The sequence below is a fragment of the Chaetura pelagica genome, unplaced genomic scaffold (genome assembly GCF_000747805.2).
Source record: "Chaetura pelagica isolate M959 unplaced genomic scaffold, ChaPel_1.0 scaffold436, whole genome shotgun sequence".
NCBI lineage: Eukaryota > Metazoa > Chordata > Aves > Apodiformes > Apodidae > Chaetura > Chaetura pelagica.
In genome coordinates, this window is record NW_009953651.1 from 1,198,918 (window position 1) to 1,212,236 (window position 13,319).

Sequence of the window (13,319 nt, forward strand, 5' to 3'; positions counted from 1 at the left end):
GAGTTCACATGTCCTCTTGGATGGATGTGGGAAGACGATGCTTGGAAATCTGATTTAAATCGAGCAGTAGATGAAAATGGTAAGACTTACTCTTCATATGCTGATTATTGGACAATCTGTCATAGTCTATACTGAACACAGTTCAAGACTGTAGCAATGTCCTGAGCATGATTGTGGTTGATATATGAAAAAATATCAAGGAAATATTTGGACAAAAGTTGCTTAAGGAATCAGATAAAATGACATTGAGAAAGTTTTTGCTGTCTGCATCTGTTTTGATTTCCATTTTAAACACTGTTCCATCAAACTCAGAGTTCTCAGAGTCTTCCTTGGGACAAAAGGGACTTGTATTTTTGAACAGTATATGTAATAAATGCATTTTTAAGAGAGAGAAATATCTCATAATCTAAGAAGCTGTACATTGGTCTTAACTGCAGCAGCAAATAACAATTTTGAGCCAAAAGCTTTGACAAATTAAAAAAAAAAAAAAAAGGAAGACACGCAAAGAACAATCTACTAACATGAGAGGTTTCAGTTGGGCAAACTGTATGTATAAATGAAGTGCTTGGAAATAGAAGCCATCCTTCTTCGAAATACATTTTCAAAACATTTTTCCCACTTTAAAAGCCAGGCTGCTGGATTTGCAAGAGGACACAGGATATTCCACTCTTAATTTTAAGTTAAGGATGACTTTTCCCTGGGGTGAAGTATGAAAATGTGATATCAATACACCTAACATTTGAAAAAACAAGAATGCAAAGAAAAGAATTCAAAATGTGTATGCTTTCATGTTGAGTTTTTTATTGTCGTCTATGTCATAACATAACATCATCATAAAATGTCTTCAGTTGACCCCTTGCTACTGGGCATTTAGGGTTTGCAGTATCAAATTGTTTTGACTAAAGTTTCATCCTCTGTAGATACAAAAACTCTTATTTTCCATGCTTTTCTTCTTTACATCTTTCTTGTGTTTTTGGAAATACACCAACTAATCAATTCTGATTTAGGATGGGAATATGGAATTACAATTCCTCCAGACACTAAACCAAAGTCATGGGTTGCTGCAGAGAAAATGTATCACACACACCGCCGCCGGAGGCTGGTGCGGAAACGTAAGAGAGATCCAGCTGAAGCAGTAACAGCAGAAAGGGTAAGCAGAAGAGAGATGCAGTCAGAGACCTGCATATTTTAAGAGTTTGAGGTGTTTGGGGTGTTTTTAAAAAATAAACCAATCAACACATGAATTACCCATTTCCTGAATAAAGAAAAAATTTAACACCAAACCAAAAATCTAGAGCAATCTTGTATGTTTTCATTATATTCCCTTTCTTTGTCTTTTTGTAAATTGATGTTTCCCACTTATGAGGGGATTATTATGCCTGCCAGAGCAAGTACCGATTTTTTTTCACTACATTTGTATAACAGTGTGGATAACAAGGATTTATGTCTTGCAGGGAATGTTATCATATGAAGATCAAGAAGGATGGGAATACGCTTCCTTGATTGGCTGGAAATTTCACTGGAAACAACGCACTTCTGATACTTTCCGTCGAAGACGCTGGAGACGAAAAATGGCTCCCTCAGAGACACACGGTGCAGCAGCTATCTTTAAACTTGAAGGTGCTCTGGTAAGGGACAGATTAAAAGTTCAATATGTTAATGTACAATAAATACACTGTTAGGCACATCAGCCATTTTTGTCCCTGAATGGTTAGATTGATAGATAAATGAAGAACCAATACCGTTTATATTAGCTAAATTTAAGTCTGAAGGGGACCATTACAGTCAAAGGAAACACTCCTGTGCAGCATGCTTATTACTTTGTCTTTCAAATTATTTTTATTATTATGTTATATGATATTTAGGGCAAAAGGCTGAATTACTAGATAGATAGGCCTTCTGTAAGTAAAGTGAAAAGATAGCTCAAGCTTTTCATGCCTGTAGTTTAGATGTATTAACATCAGCACAAGTACTAACAGGCACTGAAATAGCTGCCCATAATTAATATTTGCATGTATAAAAAACCAAACACAAGAAAGGATAGCAAAGTGTTGCAGAAGCCAGAATGCCATACATCACAAATAGGTTATCAGAATGTAATTATTCCCCCAGTTTTCAGGTTAACACAGCTTCACAGATAAGCTCTATTTACTAAAAATGCAAACTGGAGCAAATAAATATGAGAAGGGTACTTTCTTTAAAAAATAATGATTCTGAGACTGATTGTCTAGCATTAACAAAAAGTTTGTTTTTTTCCTTTGCTTCTATTTTTTTGCATCAAATGTCAAGTCATGATTCTTGATAGCATTTTCTTTCTCCATTTAATTTGGTTCCACAAAGTTTAAAAATTCCAGTTTAAGTTTCTCTTCTCACTGTACTTCCTGGGGTATTGCTAGGATAAAGCTTTAGAGCAGATCTCTGCAACAGCACAGTGCTCTCCAGAAATAAGCCATTCTGGAAAGTAAGATTAAATTACTTGATTGGATTTCTGCACATCTTCAATGGCAACAAGAAATGACCTTCAGATACGACATCTTTTAAAGTACGTTGACTCAGGAAAAGTAGATTTCTCCTTGTCCAGGTGGAGAGTTTGAATCCCCTTTTACCAGGTTCCTTTTAAGTTTGTAAATATGCAGTAACTTATTTTCTATATGTAACTTCAGGGAGCAGATACTAGCGTTGATGACACAGAAGGAAAGAGTTCAGACAAAACCAAGGATTCAGCTACAAAGGTGTTCGGTGCCAATACACCACTTGTTTCCTGCTACTTTGACAGTAGGTTCTTCAACAATTCCCTTCTTATAAATCATGTGTTTTTCCCTGATCTCAAACAGAATTATAATTCTTAGTGTTTTACATCTAGGTTTATCTTCCTTCTCTTACAATTACTGCAGGTGCTGTAGTGAATATTTAAACACAGGAAAGTCCAGTTCCTGATTCTCTTGAGAGAAGCTAGGTTATCGAACTGTTTCAAACAGGATTTTTTTAAATAAAAGGATATTTAGATGATCATATGGTGAAAAAAAAGTCCAAACAGCATTAGTGTTGTGTTGGAACAAATATTCTCACATGCTAGCTTGTTGGTATGAGTACACTTGCAACTAGAAAAGCAATGCAGAAATGTTACTGCAGTTCTTGTGCTTGAGTTAAAATGTTTAAGGCATTGAAATATATTCAATACAGAAAAGAAGACTGTATAAAGCAGTTGAACTCTTTTTTATTTATTTGATACAGGAATATATACTTACCATCTTCGCTGTTACATCTACCAGGCAAGAAATCTTATGGCTTTAGACAAAGACAGTTTTTCAGGTATGGAAAAGTCCTGCTAATGGTGCAGAAAACCCACTTGTCCAATTAACCTGATTTAGCTGTAGAGTATCTTAATTCTGCCATAGGTCCCAGCTACTGAAACTGTGCCATAAATCAAGTCTCAGCTTCATTACCTATGCTACGTATTTTGAAGCTACCAAAAAAGAAGTGCTCTGAATGTGCAGCTGCTGCTGCTGCCAATGAATTCTCAGTGAGGGACTGGGAATTCAACTAAGGTCTGAATTTCCTGTGACCAGTCTCTTCCCTCTGCCTTAGCTTCTCTTTCTAACCAAAAGCCTACAAACAGTTCCTAATCTGTCCTGCAGGAAGCTTGCACAAAAGCAAGAGATGGAATTAATGTTACGTCACTAACTGCTTCTCAGTGTTCAGTATTTTATATTCATTCATTACTGAGATATACAGAGCTACAGATATTTTTGTCCTATTCTCTGAAATGAGTTTTTAGTACAGCTGCATGTGTGTATTTGCTCTTACGTCAATATACAGCACTTAAAAGCAAGAAACAATAATAAATGCCTCTATTTTGCATATGTAGAGTTCAAAATAAATATCTCGGATGCTGTCACACAGAAACTAGCACATCTAAATTTTATTTTTCTCTAAAACTAAAGAGTTAGCCAGATTTTGTAGAACTCTGATCAGATACCTAGCCAGAAGCTGTTGAACCTGACCTAAAGATAACCTTTAGAATAACCTCGAGTCCTTAGTAATTGCAATTTGTACAGGAGATGTTAATGACCATCATCAGATGCCTTCTACAGAGCTCTCGATGATTTACAGACCTGCCAAACAAACACTGGGCCTAGGCCACTTCAATCATTCAACTCTTTCACAAGATGATGTTGCTATAAATAAGCATGTTTGTGGGCAGTATACCCTGGGAGAATTTGGTTTTTGGCTACTGGTGAGAAATAGAGTAATTTATTTGTATTATTTATGAGGTTGTACAGTTGTATATCAATGGAAACCACACCAAAAAAAGCTAAAACGGACAATATTTAATAGGAGATTAGCACAGCAAGTGTTTCATTGTAGTTTTCAGGTTCTCTTTCTGATTTGCAAGATGTTTTATCATTTTCATTTATTACTTTGTTAATCAAGACTTGTATAAAGGAAACTATTTAGTAATCAGATGTAGATTATGTGGGCTTTTGTTTTCTATAGAATGGTTTATAGAACTGATAATGACAGAAGAAAAATAATAGTATATTTGATTAAAAATGTGGTTGTGTGGCTTATGGCTTGATGGGGTTTTGTTTGCCTGTACCCTCTGTGCTTTAATTTTTGTATGATATTTCAGATCCATATGCCCATGTTTGTTTCCTCCATCAAAGCAAAACAACTGAGATAATTCATTCGACTCTAAATCCTACATGGGACCAAACTCTCATATTTAATGAAATTGAGATCTATGGGGACCCACAGACAGTAGCGCAAAACCCACCTATGGTTGTTATTGAACTTTTTGACAGTGATCAAGTGGTAAGTGAATGCGTTTTACCCGGATTTCCTTTTAATTTATTTATACTAATTGAGAATAACATTAATGGCTAGAATTGATATTTTCGGTTGCAGGGTAAAGATGAATTCCTTGGAAGGAGTGTTTGCTCCCCCATGGTCAAGTTAATTCCAGAAGAAGACATCACACCAAAACTGCTCTGGTATCCTGTAATAAATAATGGCAAAGTTAGTGGAGAAATTCTTTTTGCTGCAGAACTTATTTTGAGGGACAAGGTATATATTTCGTATATATAAAATTTTCTGTGTGTGTATAGATTACAATCCTTTCACACTGAGTCATAATGTGAAGAATTGTCTTAATACTTGAAATGTGTTTCATTAAGGAAAATGAGGGAAACTAACTCTCCTGTTTTTGTCTTAATAGAGTGGTACCAACCTTCCAATTCTTCCATCACAAAGAGCACCACAGCTTTATATGGTACCTCAAGGAATCAGACCAGTAGTTCAGCTCACTGCTGTTGAGGTATGGTTTATTTTTAAACTAACTGAATGCAAGTATAGTCATCTCATCCTCTAGAGAGTAAGCTTGTGTATTTACTTCAAGAAAAAAAAAATCAGAGTGAGAAATACAGGGATTTTTTTTTAAGTCTTTTTGAATTTCAGTTTTTTCCATTGACTTTCCTTCAACAACAATCTTGAAATATTTTGCCGGTCACATTTTATTATTGAAAAGAATTAATTTCTTTCTTCCTGCTTTTTGAGTATTATTTTAAGCATATTGATCTGTCTCCCAGTTTTGCTTGTATTGGATTTTTACTTTACAGATTCTGGCTTGGGGGTTGCGGAACATGAAAAACTACCAACTGGCACCTGTTATGTCCCCAAGTCTCATTGTGGAATGTGGGGGTGAAAGAGTGGAATCTGTGGTGATCAAAAACCTCAAAAAGACACCAAACTTTCCATCTTCTGTTCTCTTCATGAAAGTGGTACGTTGCAAAAAACTATATACCAGCTATCTATAGCAAAATCAGTTATCCCATGCTTCCAGAGGTGAAGGATTTGTCATGCAAGAATGGATAGAAAAATTTGCACATCCTTTTTTGCCATAACATAAGCAATTTACTGAGCCTGAAAAGTCTAATAAAGATCATGTAAACTATCTGTACAGTCATTGATAAATTACACCATTTATATGCAGTCTAGTGTAGTGTGTGTGTGTGTATAGGTGTGTGTATATATATATATATATTTGAAAATGTATTAATTTGCCTGCAGATGTGTGGCAACTTTTCCCACTGCTAGGATAGAAGCTGTGCAAGAGTCAAGAAAATTCAAAATTTGAGGCAATTAAAATTATTCCTACTGATTTTTATTGAATAATATAAGGTTAGAAATTTTAATTTACCATATAGCCATAGGACATAGTAGTTCAGTATGAAATAAATGAAGTAACAACTCTAATTTATGGGAAAAAAAACTTTATTCTTTGTTTTCCTTCTGTTTGCATTATAAACAAAGTCTAACCTTTCATTTTTAGCTTTTGCCAAAAGAAGAGTTATACAGTCCATCTCTTGTTATTAAAGTGATAGACCACAGACCATTTGGACGGAAGCCTGTCGTGGGACAGTGTACCATTGATTTACTGGAAAGCTTCCGCTGTGACCCCTACACTACTAAAGAAGACATTGCACCACAAATGAAAGGTAGACAGCTTGAAAATTATAAACTCTACTTTCTGATGAGATGCTAAAATATATCTTGTTTTGTGTATTTATTTGGAGATAATGTGAGTGGAAAGAAAAAAAAATATCTATCTCAGAGTATTAGTGCAATATTCTGTGGAGCATGAGAGGACAGTGTGCAAAGGCAGGTCCACTCTCACAGTTAATGTACTGCTTCCCTGAGGTTCCATCTTGGTATCAACCTGGAATTTAACTACCTGCAGGTTGTCCCTGCACTAAAGACCCAGTATTCCATCGATAATGCTCTGAATACAATGTTGACAGATTTCTCTATCCTTTTTCCAAGTTTTACTGTGTTTCAATCCTATATATTTAAGCAATGTTTGTGTATCCTGCAAAAAAAATGTGTTGTATATTTTTAGCAAAAAACAGCAACTGATTGCCTCATTTAGAGAATCAAACATACAGACAATTGATTATTTTAGATCTTCTGTAACTGTTTGGAATTGAAACGTAATGAAAATGTTTAGTAAAGATATTTTTCCTACACCATTATGCCTTAGTAAAATCTTTTGCTTACAGTTAGTCTGCTCTCCACTGTGCCTCACCAGGATACAGTAATTGAAATGGAGGACACGCAGCCACTGCTAGCAGCTCAGGTAACCTGTGAAATTTAATGTTTAACATTCTTCTTAGTATCTGTGATTTCCGAGAAACTAGCTAGACAGCAAAATTATCAGAAACACAACCTTCTGGTAAGCCAGATGAATGAAGTTACTTTGTGATAGGAAAGCAAAGGAGATATATTAATAATTTTAACCTCTGGTTTAATACAGCTTTTTGTGCACGGTAGAGTTCACCTAGTAGCTTAAGAGCTAATTCACTTGTTCAGTAGCTATTGAAAGCATATGATAGAACATAACCCAGTTGCCCACTGGTAATGCTTAGAGCAGCTTGGTTTTGCACAGACTGAATGGTTCTAAATAAAGGAGCTGGAAGTAAGTGTATACTTTGGTGGGTATGGAATCAAAGCCATGGTAACAAGTACCTTCAGTCATTCATTTTGTCACAGTCATGGCTTTGCCTTTCATCCCATGAAGTCACCCAAACCCATTTTTTTCTGCGCTACCCGTTCTTCACTTTCCTTTTCTGTTGTGCCTTGTGAATCTCTCTACTGCTCTGATTCTTTCAGGACCACCACAGTACAATTTTGCTTTCCAGGTAAAAAATAATTCAGCTTGCAGAATTTCACTCTTGAGTTGAAACATGAGTGAAGACAAATTCCAGATAGGATATTTTCAAGGAAAAATTTTCAGTTATTTTAGGACCGTAAAATGTTCTCCTTCACTATAAGGTGTTTTCATAAATTTCTGATTGCCTGTTATTTTACAGGAAGCTCAAAAGTTGTGACTGTTAATGCAGTTAGTTTTGCAGGCTCTTAATCCACAAATCTGATTTTTTCAAAAATGCAGAATTTTTAATTTTATTAGAGAGGTCCCAGAGTAAATACTGAATTTAAACTTTCAAACTCTTGCTATTTGAGTATGTTATTGATTGCATCATTCTTCCCTCATTATTTCTTCTGTATCTTAATTTCATGATATTCAGACTCTAATTTAACTATCTCATAGACCATGTTCTTGTATTTACTTTCATAATATATGTAAATTGACCTTAACATTTAATTTAGAACAGTCTCTACCTTTTATCCAAATTAGACCTTCTGTTCTAATATAAATGCTTTATAGTTGGTACTGAGATTATTTTTTTTCCTTTAAAAATGTAAGAAAATATGTTTTTAAGAAAAATCTAAACTTTAGCCCATATAACTTAGTGGCAACTATTAGAATTTAGGTAGTTTGTTTCAACTACAAGAGGGAACAGTTTAAATGCTATGTACCATGAGAGACAATTTCTTTTGGTTAGACATCACCCAAGCCAAATATATTGCAACATTAGATACAGTGATAGCATCCATACGAGAAAGTATATTCAAAACCATTCAAGTTGAAATAAGTACGACTGAGGAAAACGTGATATACAGACAACACCCTGAGGACACAAAATGCCAAAATTTCATCAATTACATTCCAATTTCCAGTGTTTAAGCAGTATGTCAACAGCACTCAGCAAAATGGCTTCTCCAACAACAGTGCATGTATGTATGTACCAAGATAATGCATGGAGATGACCAAAATGGGGGTGGATGTTAGTGGGACATGGTCATGAGGCTGTGCTTCTCTTGGCGATTATCCATAGAGAGATTTTGGAGATGATGCTCCTAAGCCTAATATGATTATTTACATATATTAAGATCCCCTCTTCTGGAAGTCTTGCTATGTGTGTACAATATACATTAGCTGTTAAAATTTTGTGTCAGCTTATTTGGAATCTATGTACTAAAGGCACTAAAATGAACAGGAATTATTTACACACTATTAATATTTAAACTTTGTTTAAAAGTTTACTTTCTGGAGAATAAATCCACAGTAAATAAAATTATAACTTTTCTAGGGATCCCCTATATCTCTTAATTTTTTCCCATAATTTCAAGATGTTCAAAAAGCTTCAGTGTTAGTGTCTTGAAACCTTCATGTCTTAACAATCTACAGTAAAGACACTGGGTACATTAAAAAGAGGACAGTAACCATGACATGATCTTTAAACCATGTGAATATTTCACTCCAAAATCTCAGATTTATCATTCAGCATTTTTTTCTGTTTTGGCATTCTGTGAGCACACCCTGCTTACCAGTTTCAGTAAAAACAATTTCCAAATATCGAAGACTCATTATTTGAAGGTCTTAAGGTTGGGGTTTTTTTCTTAACCTCTTCTTCACAAATATACCAAGTGCATTATTCGAAGAGACATTTGAAGGTATATCAAGGAGAAAAAAAACCAAAAAATCAACAAACTCTAATGTAAACTCTTCCAGTATTATGCTTTGGTGAAAGATTAACACAATCTCTTTTGTGAAAATACCTTAAATTGGGAGATTAAAATATTATTGCATAATTATGCAAGCTACCCTTTGTGTCATCAATATTACAATCCAGTGTTTAAAAAAAGTTAAATTTAAATATGGCAAAGTATAAAAAATTCTCATTAATTCACCTGTAAGTTTTCAAAAACACTAATTACATGGATTCTGAGAATAAATCGTTCCAATTGCCTTTAGAAAATCAGACAGTCCCAAACAAATCTGAAAAAACATTATGCTATATTTCTGATTTGAAGTTAGACAAGACTACTGAAATGCAGTAGACGTGAATGTCCCAGCAAGATAATTACTTACCAAATAGAAATGGAAGTAATAAGTATGATATACCAGAGTGATGTCCTAACCTGTTGATGCATTTGGCTTGAGTTCATAGAATGTTTTGTGTATTTCTTCTGCTTTGCACAAAAATTTATGACTTATATTTAAGTATAAAATCCTTTAAATTAAAACATAAGGTATAATGCATAAACACTAGCACAAATCACACTTACTAATCATGGCTTCCAAAATGGCCTGCATGATGCTTGCTCTTAATGGACTGTCAGGGTCATAATTACGGTATCTGTGGTTTAACAGGTGAAGTATTTTGGATTGTGCAGATTGTTACTACATTTATATGGGTAAACCTATAGGCACATATACTGATTATTGCTGTACTTTATAATTCTTCATGCTTTTTTTCAGACTCCTGAAATTCCAGTGCCTGTAAACAATTGAAAAATGATAGTAGAAGGAAAAGGGAAAAGGCTGTTGGGCTTTAGCAAATTGTTTTATAAAGAAGTAAATACTCAAAAAGGGCAAAATATCACTTTAATTTTATGTATGTGAAATTTGTTTGGAAAAGAATCTCTGGAATAGATTGAGTTGTGTAAGTGCTCTTAAAAACATTTTTAATCTGAATTAATTCAGATCCAGTGTTCTCTGCAACCACAGATGAAAGCAGGGAATGATGCTACTGTGGAAATTGATAATACAATCCAGAGTGTAACACTGCAATGACACAGAACATCAGAGAATGTTAGGGGTGGAAGGGACCTCCAAAGATCATCGAGTCCAGCCCCCCTGCCAGAGCAGGACTGAAAACTAGGGCAGATAACTCGAAAGGTATCCCAGACAGGTCTGAAAGTTTTCGAAGGAGGAGACTCCACAGCGTCTCTGGGGAGCCTATTCCAGTGCTCTGTAACCCAGTACAGTAAGAAAACCAAGTTTCAGTTTTGCTTTCCTATATGAAGAACTAAGCACAGGATGAAAATGTCTTACAGTCCTGAAGACTTGCTTTATACAATTTTTATATATATGCTCCAGTTCAATACTTAGGACATACTGACAGCAGCAAAAATATTAAACACACAGTGCCTGAATAGTCTTGAAAAGTATTATAGATTATTCATGTTAGTTACTTACTTTACATACATGCTATATAGAAACCCCTAAACTTTTAAAGCTGTTTAACTATAAAAATCTATAAATCATCCTTACCTTTGTTTTTATTTTGTTCTTTTTTTATGAATGAATCCTCATGAGCAGCTAACAGAAAAGGTAATGTATAACTACTTTTAAGCATCTACACTGCTTTCTTGTAAATGAGATCTCCCATTGAAAAATCAGTATATTGATACTGGCTCCTGGATTAGCATTTTAAGAATTGTGGATGATAACAGAAATCTCTGAAAATGACATAAAGCCTACAATCAACTTGTAAAATGGTAAATTTAAGAAAAATATGTAAGACTGAAATAATAACCCCTAGATAGTAAAAAAACCCTTGTATTTAATGATCTGTATATTACTTCAAATGCAAACAATCTGAAAGATTTTTTTCAAATTTACACAGTGAGTGAATAGTATGCATTACCAATTGAAGCATGGTTTCAGGGGCAAATAAATCCCTATGGATAAATATAAAAAATAGAGCTCTGTTGAACAAAGTGATTATCAGACTTAAATACAAATATAAAAAAACCCACAGAAATACTGTATTAGTGGAACGTATAGATTGCTACATCTAAGGTTTATTAAGGTTCATTGAAGTGTTATTTTTAAAAGAACAAGACTCACTGCTCCTTCTTTTCAACTGCATTTGGCAAACATTAAGGAAGATCTCCCACTGCAAGATTCTATCACAATACAATCTCTGCTGGTTTTAATGGAAATATACATGGTTAAAGCAGTTACAGGACTGTCCCATTGTTACTGTATGACAACAGTTTTGAAATAAATGGGAATGCTGAAAGCAAACTCCCACATTTATCCCTCAGGAAAAAATGTTCAGTGTATTCATAGTAGCTCTTCCAGTCATGCTATTCCTGTAGTAAATACCAGGTATGACCGTGTTTTCCCTTGACAGCTGAAACAATGACTGCACTGCTACTTGTACATGAACTTTCTCTGAATTAAGTAATCAGAACTTAGGTGGCTAAGTCTGTGCTGCACTCTCAGGAGATGGAGGAGTGAAATACCTCCACCTCCAGAAATCAGTCCTTTGAGATAGGGATCTGGGTATCAGTAATTAGTTGCTCACTTGGAGATAGCTGGCTGTTGACTATCAAAGCAGCTGGGTTATTGTCTAGATTTTTAAACCTGGGAAAGAGAAATGCCGTATTTTTAGTCTTAGTATTTACATTCTAATTCTCTTTCAGATTAACTTTTAATATTACTTAACTGATAATAAGTTTCAGAGTATGCTTAGTTTTTCATTGTTGCTGCTGTACAGTGTGACAGAGGCTTTATTCCACAATAAAAGACTTTTTTATTTGCTTTTCTTTAAGGAGGAAGAAATTGTGGATTGGTGGAGCAAATTTTATGCTTCGGTAGGAGAACATGAAAAATGTGGACAGTATATTAAAAAAGGATACGACACATTAAAGGTATTGCTCAGGATAAAATAAATTAATATATCTCAATGTTTATAGGCTCAAAACCCAGGCCAGAGCCATGCCCTGTATTTTTAAATGCTTTTCAAATTTGAACTATACATTAATTTGTGTAAGGATCCCTTACTAATTCCTTACTAATGTGGTGTCATGAAGGTTTTAAGATGTATTTTCTTCTTTTCTATGTACACTTACTAAAAGATATGTTAAGAGCTTAAGCTAACCTTTGATCAAATGGAATTTTGGCTTCTTTTGGTGCCAGGCAGATCCTAAATAAATGTACACACTGAGGCAGTGTGAACACAGAGGATCAGTACTCTTACTGTCTGGTGGCTAAAAGTTGATGCCAAACCACTTTCATTTCTCATCTAAAACACTTAATGAAGAAAGACAAGCTTGTGAAATGCTATTTACTCTGTTTTTAACAAGGCCTAAATGAAGCTTGATAGCATGTTCTCCAAACATTGCATTTGCTTCCAAAAATAGTTCCAAATGCTTTGGTTATTTAAGATATTCTGTCAAACATACAACAGGGTTTGCAATACTACAGTGGTGGAGCTGGTATGTAGAATTTCTAAACTGCATTTTTTTCCCTTTTCTTTTTTAAGGTGTATGACTGTGAACTGGAAAAAGTACCTGAATTTAATAACTTAACAGACTTCTGTGATACATTTAAACTATACAGAGGCAAATCTGAGGATAGCGATGATCCATCAGTGGTTGGGGAATTCAAGGTAAACTTCAAAGAATGGGTAACAACTAAATTCCAGATGTCTTTTGTATGTAAGTGGTTATTATTTAAGTCTACATGCAAGCATTTCAGCTTAAATAAGGAGGCATGTGTTAATAGGGGCAACAGATGCTCATAACTACTTAGGTACAGGCCCTTCTTTCTCAAGGAAGGTACAACTGGACATTACTCACACTAAATGGGGTACATGTTAATTTAAAATAAATACCATTCCTGC

At 34.6% G+C, this 13,319-nt stretch overlaps 1 protein-coding gene across 1 annotated transcript in view; it reads left to right on the plus strand.

Moving 5' to 3' along the window:
- The window catches only part of MYOF (myoferlin), a 65,984-nt gene that overhangs the window by 43,700 nt on the left and 8,965 nt on the right, over positions 1–13,319 (plus strand). The window contains exons 28-41 of the mRNA XM_010000044.1: positions 4–79; positions 1,008–1,150; positions 1,455–1,628; positions 2,664–2,775; positions 3,235–3,312; positions 4,634–4,815; positions 4,909–5,067; positions 5,219–5,317; positions 5,619–5,780; positions 6,332–6,497; positions 7,059–7,135; positions 11,006–11,017; positions 12,247–12,345; positions 12,960–13,085. Of these exons, the coding sequence (XP_009998346.1) occupies positions 4–79; positions 1,008–1,150; positions 1,455–1,628; positions 2,664–2,775; positions 3,235–3,312; positions 4,634–4,815; positions 4,909–5,067; positions 5,219–5,317; positions 5,619–5,780; positions 6,332–6,497; positions 7,059–7,135; positions 11,006–11,017; positions 12,247–12,345; positions 12,960–13,085 (1,665 nt within the window). The remainder of the gene's footprint in view (positions 1–3; positions 80–1,007; positions 1,151–1,454; positions 1,629–2,663; positions 2,776–3,234; positions 3,313–4,633; positions 4,816–4,908; positions 5,068–5,218; positions 5,318–5,618; positions 5,781–6,331; positions 6,498–7,058; positions 7,136–11,005; positions 11,018–12,246; positions 12,346–12,959; positions 13,086–13,319) is intronic.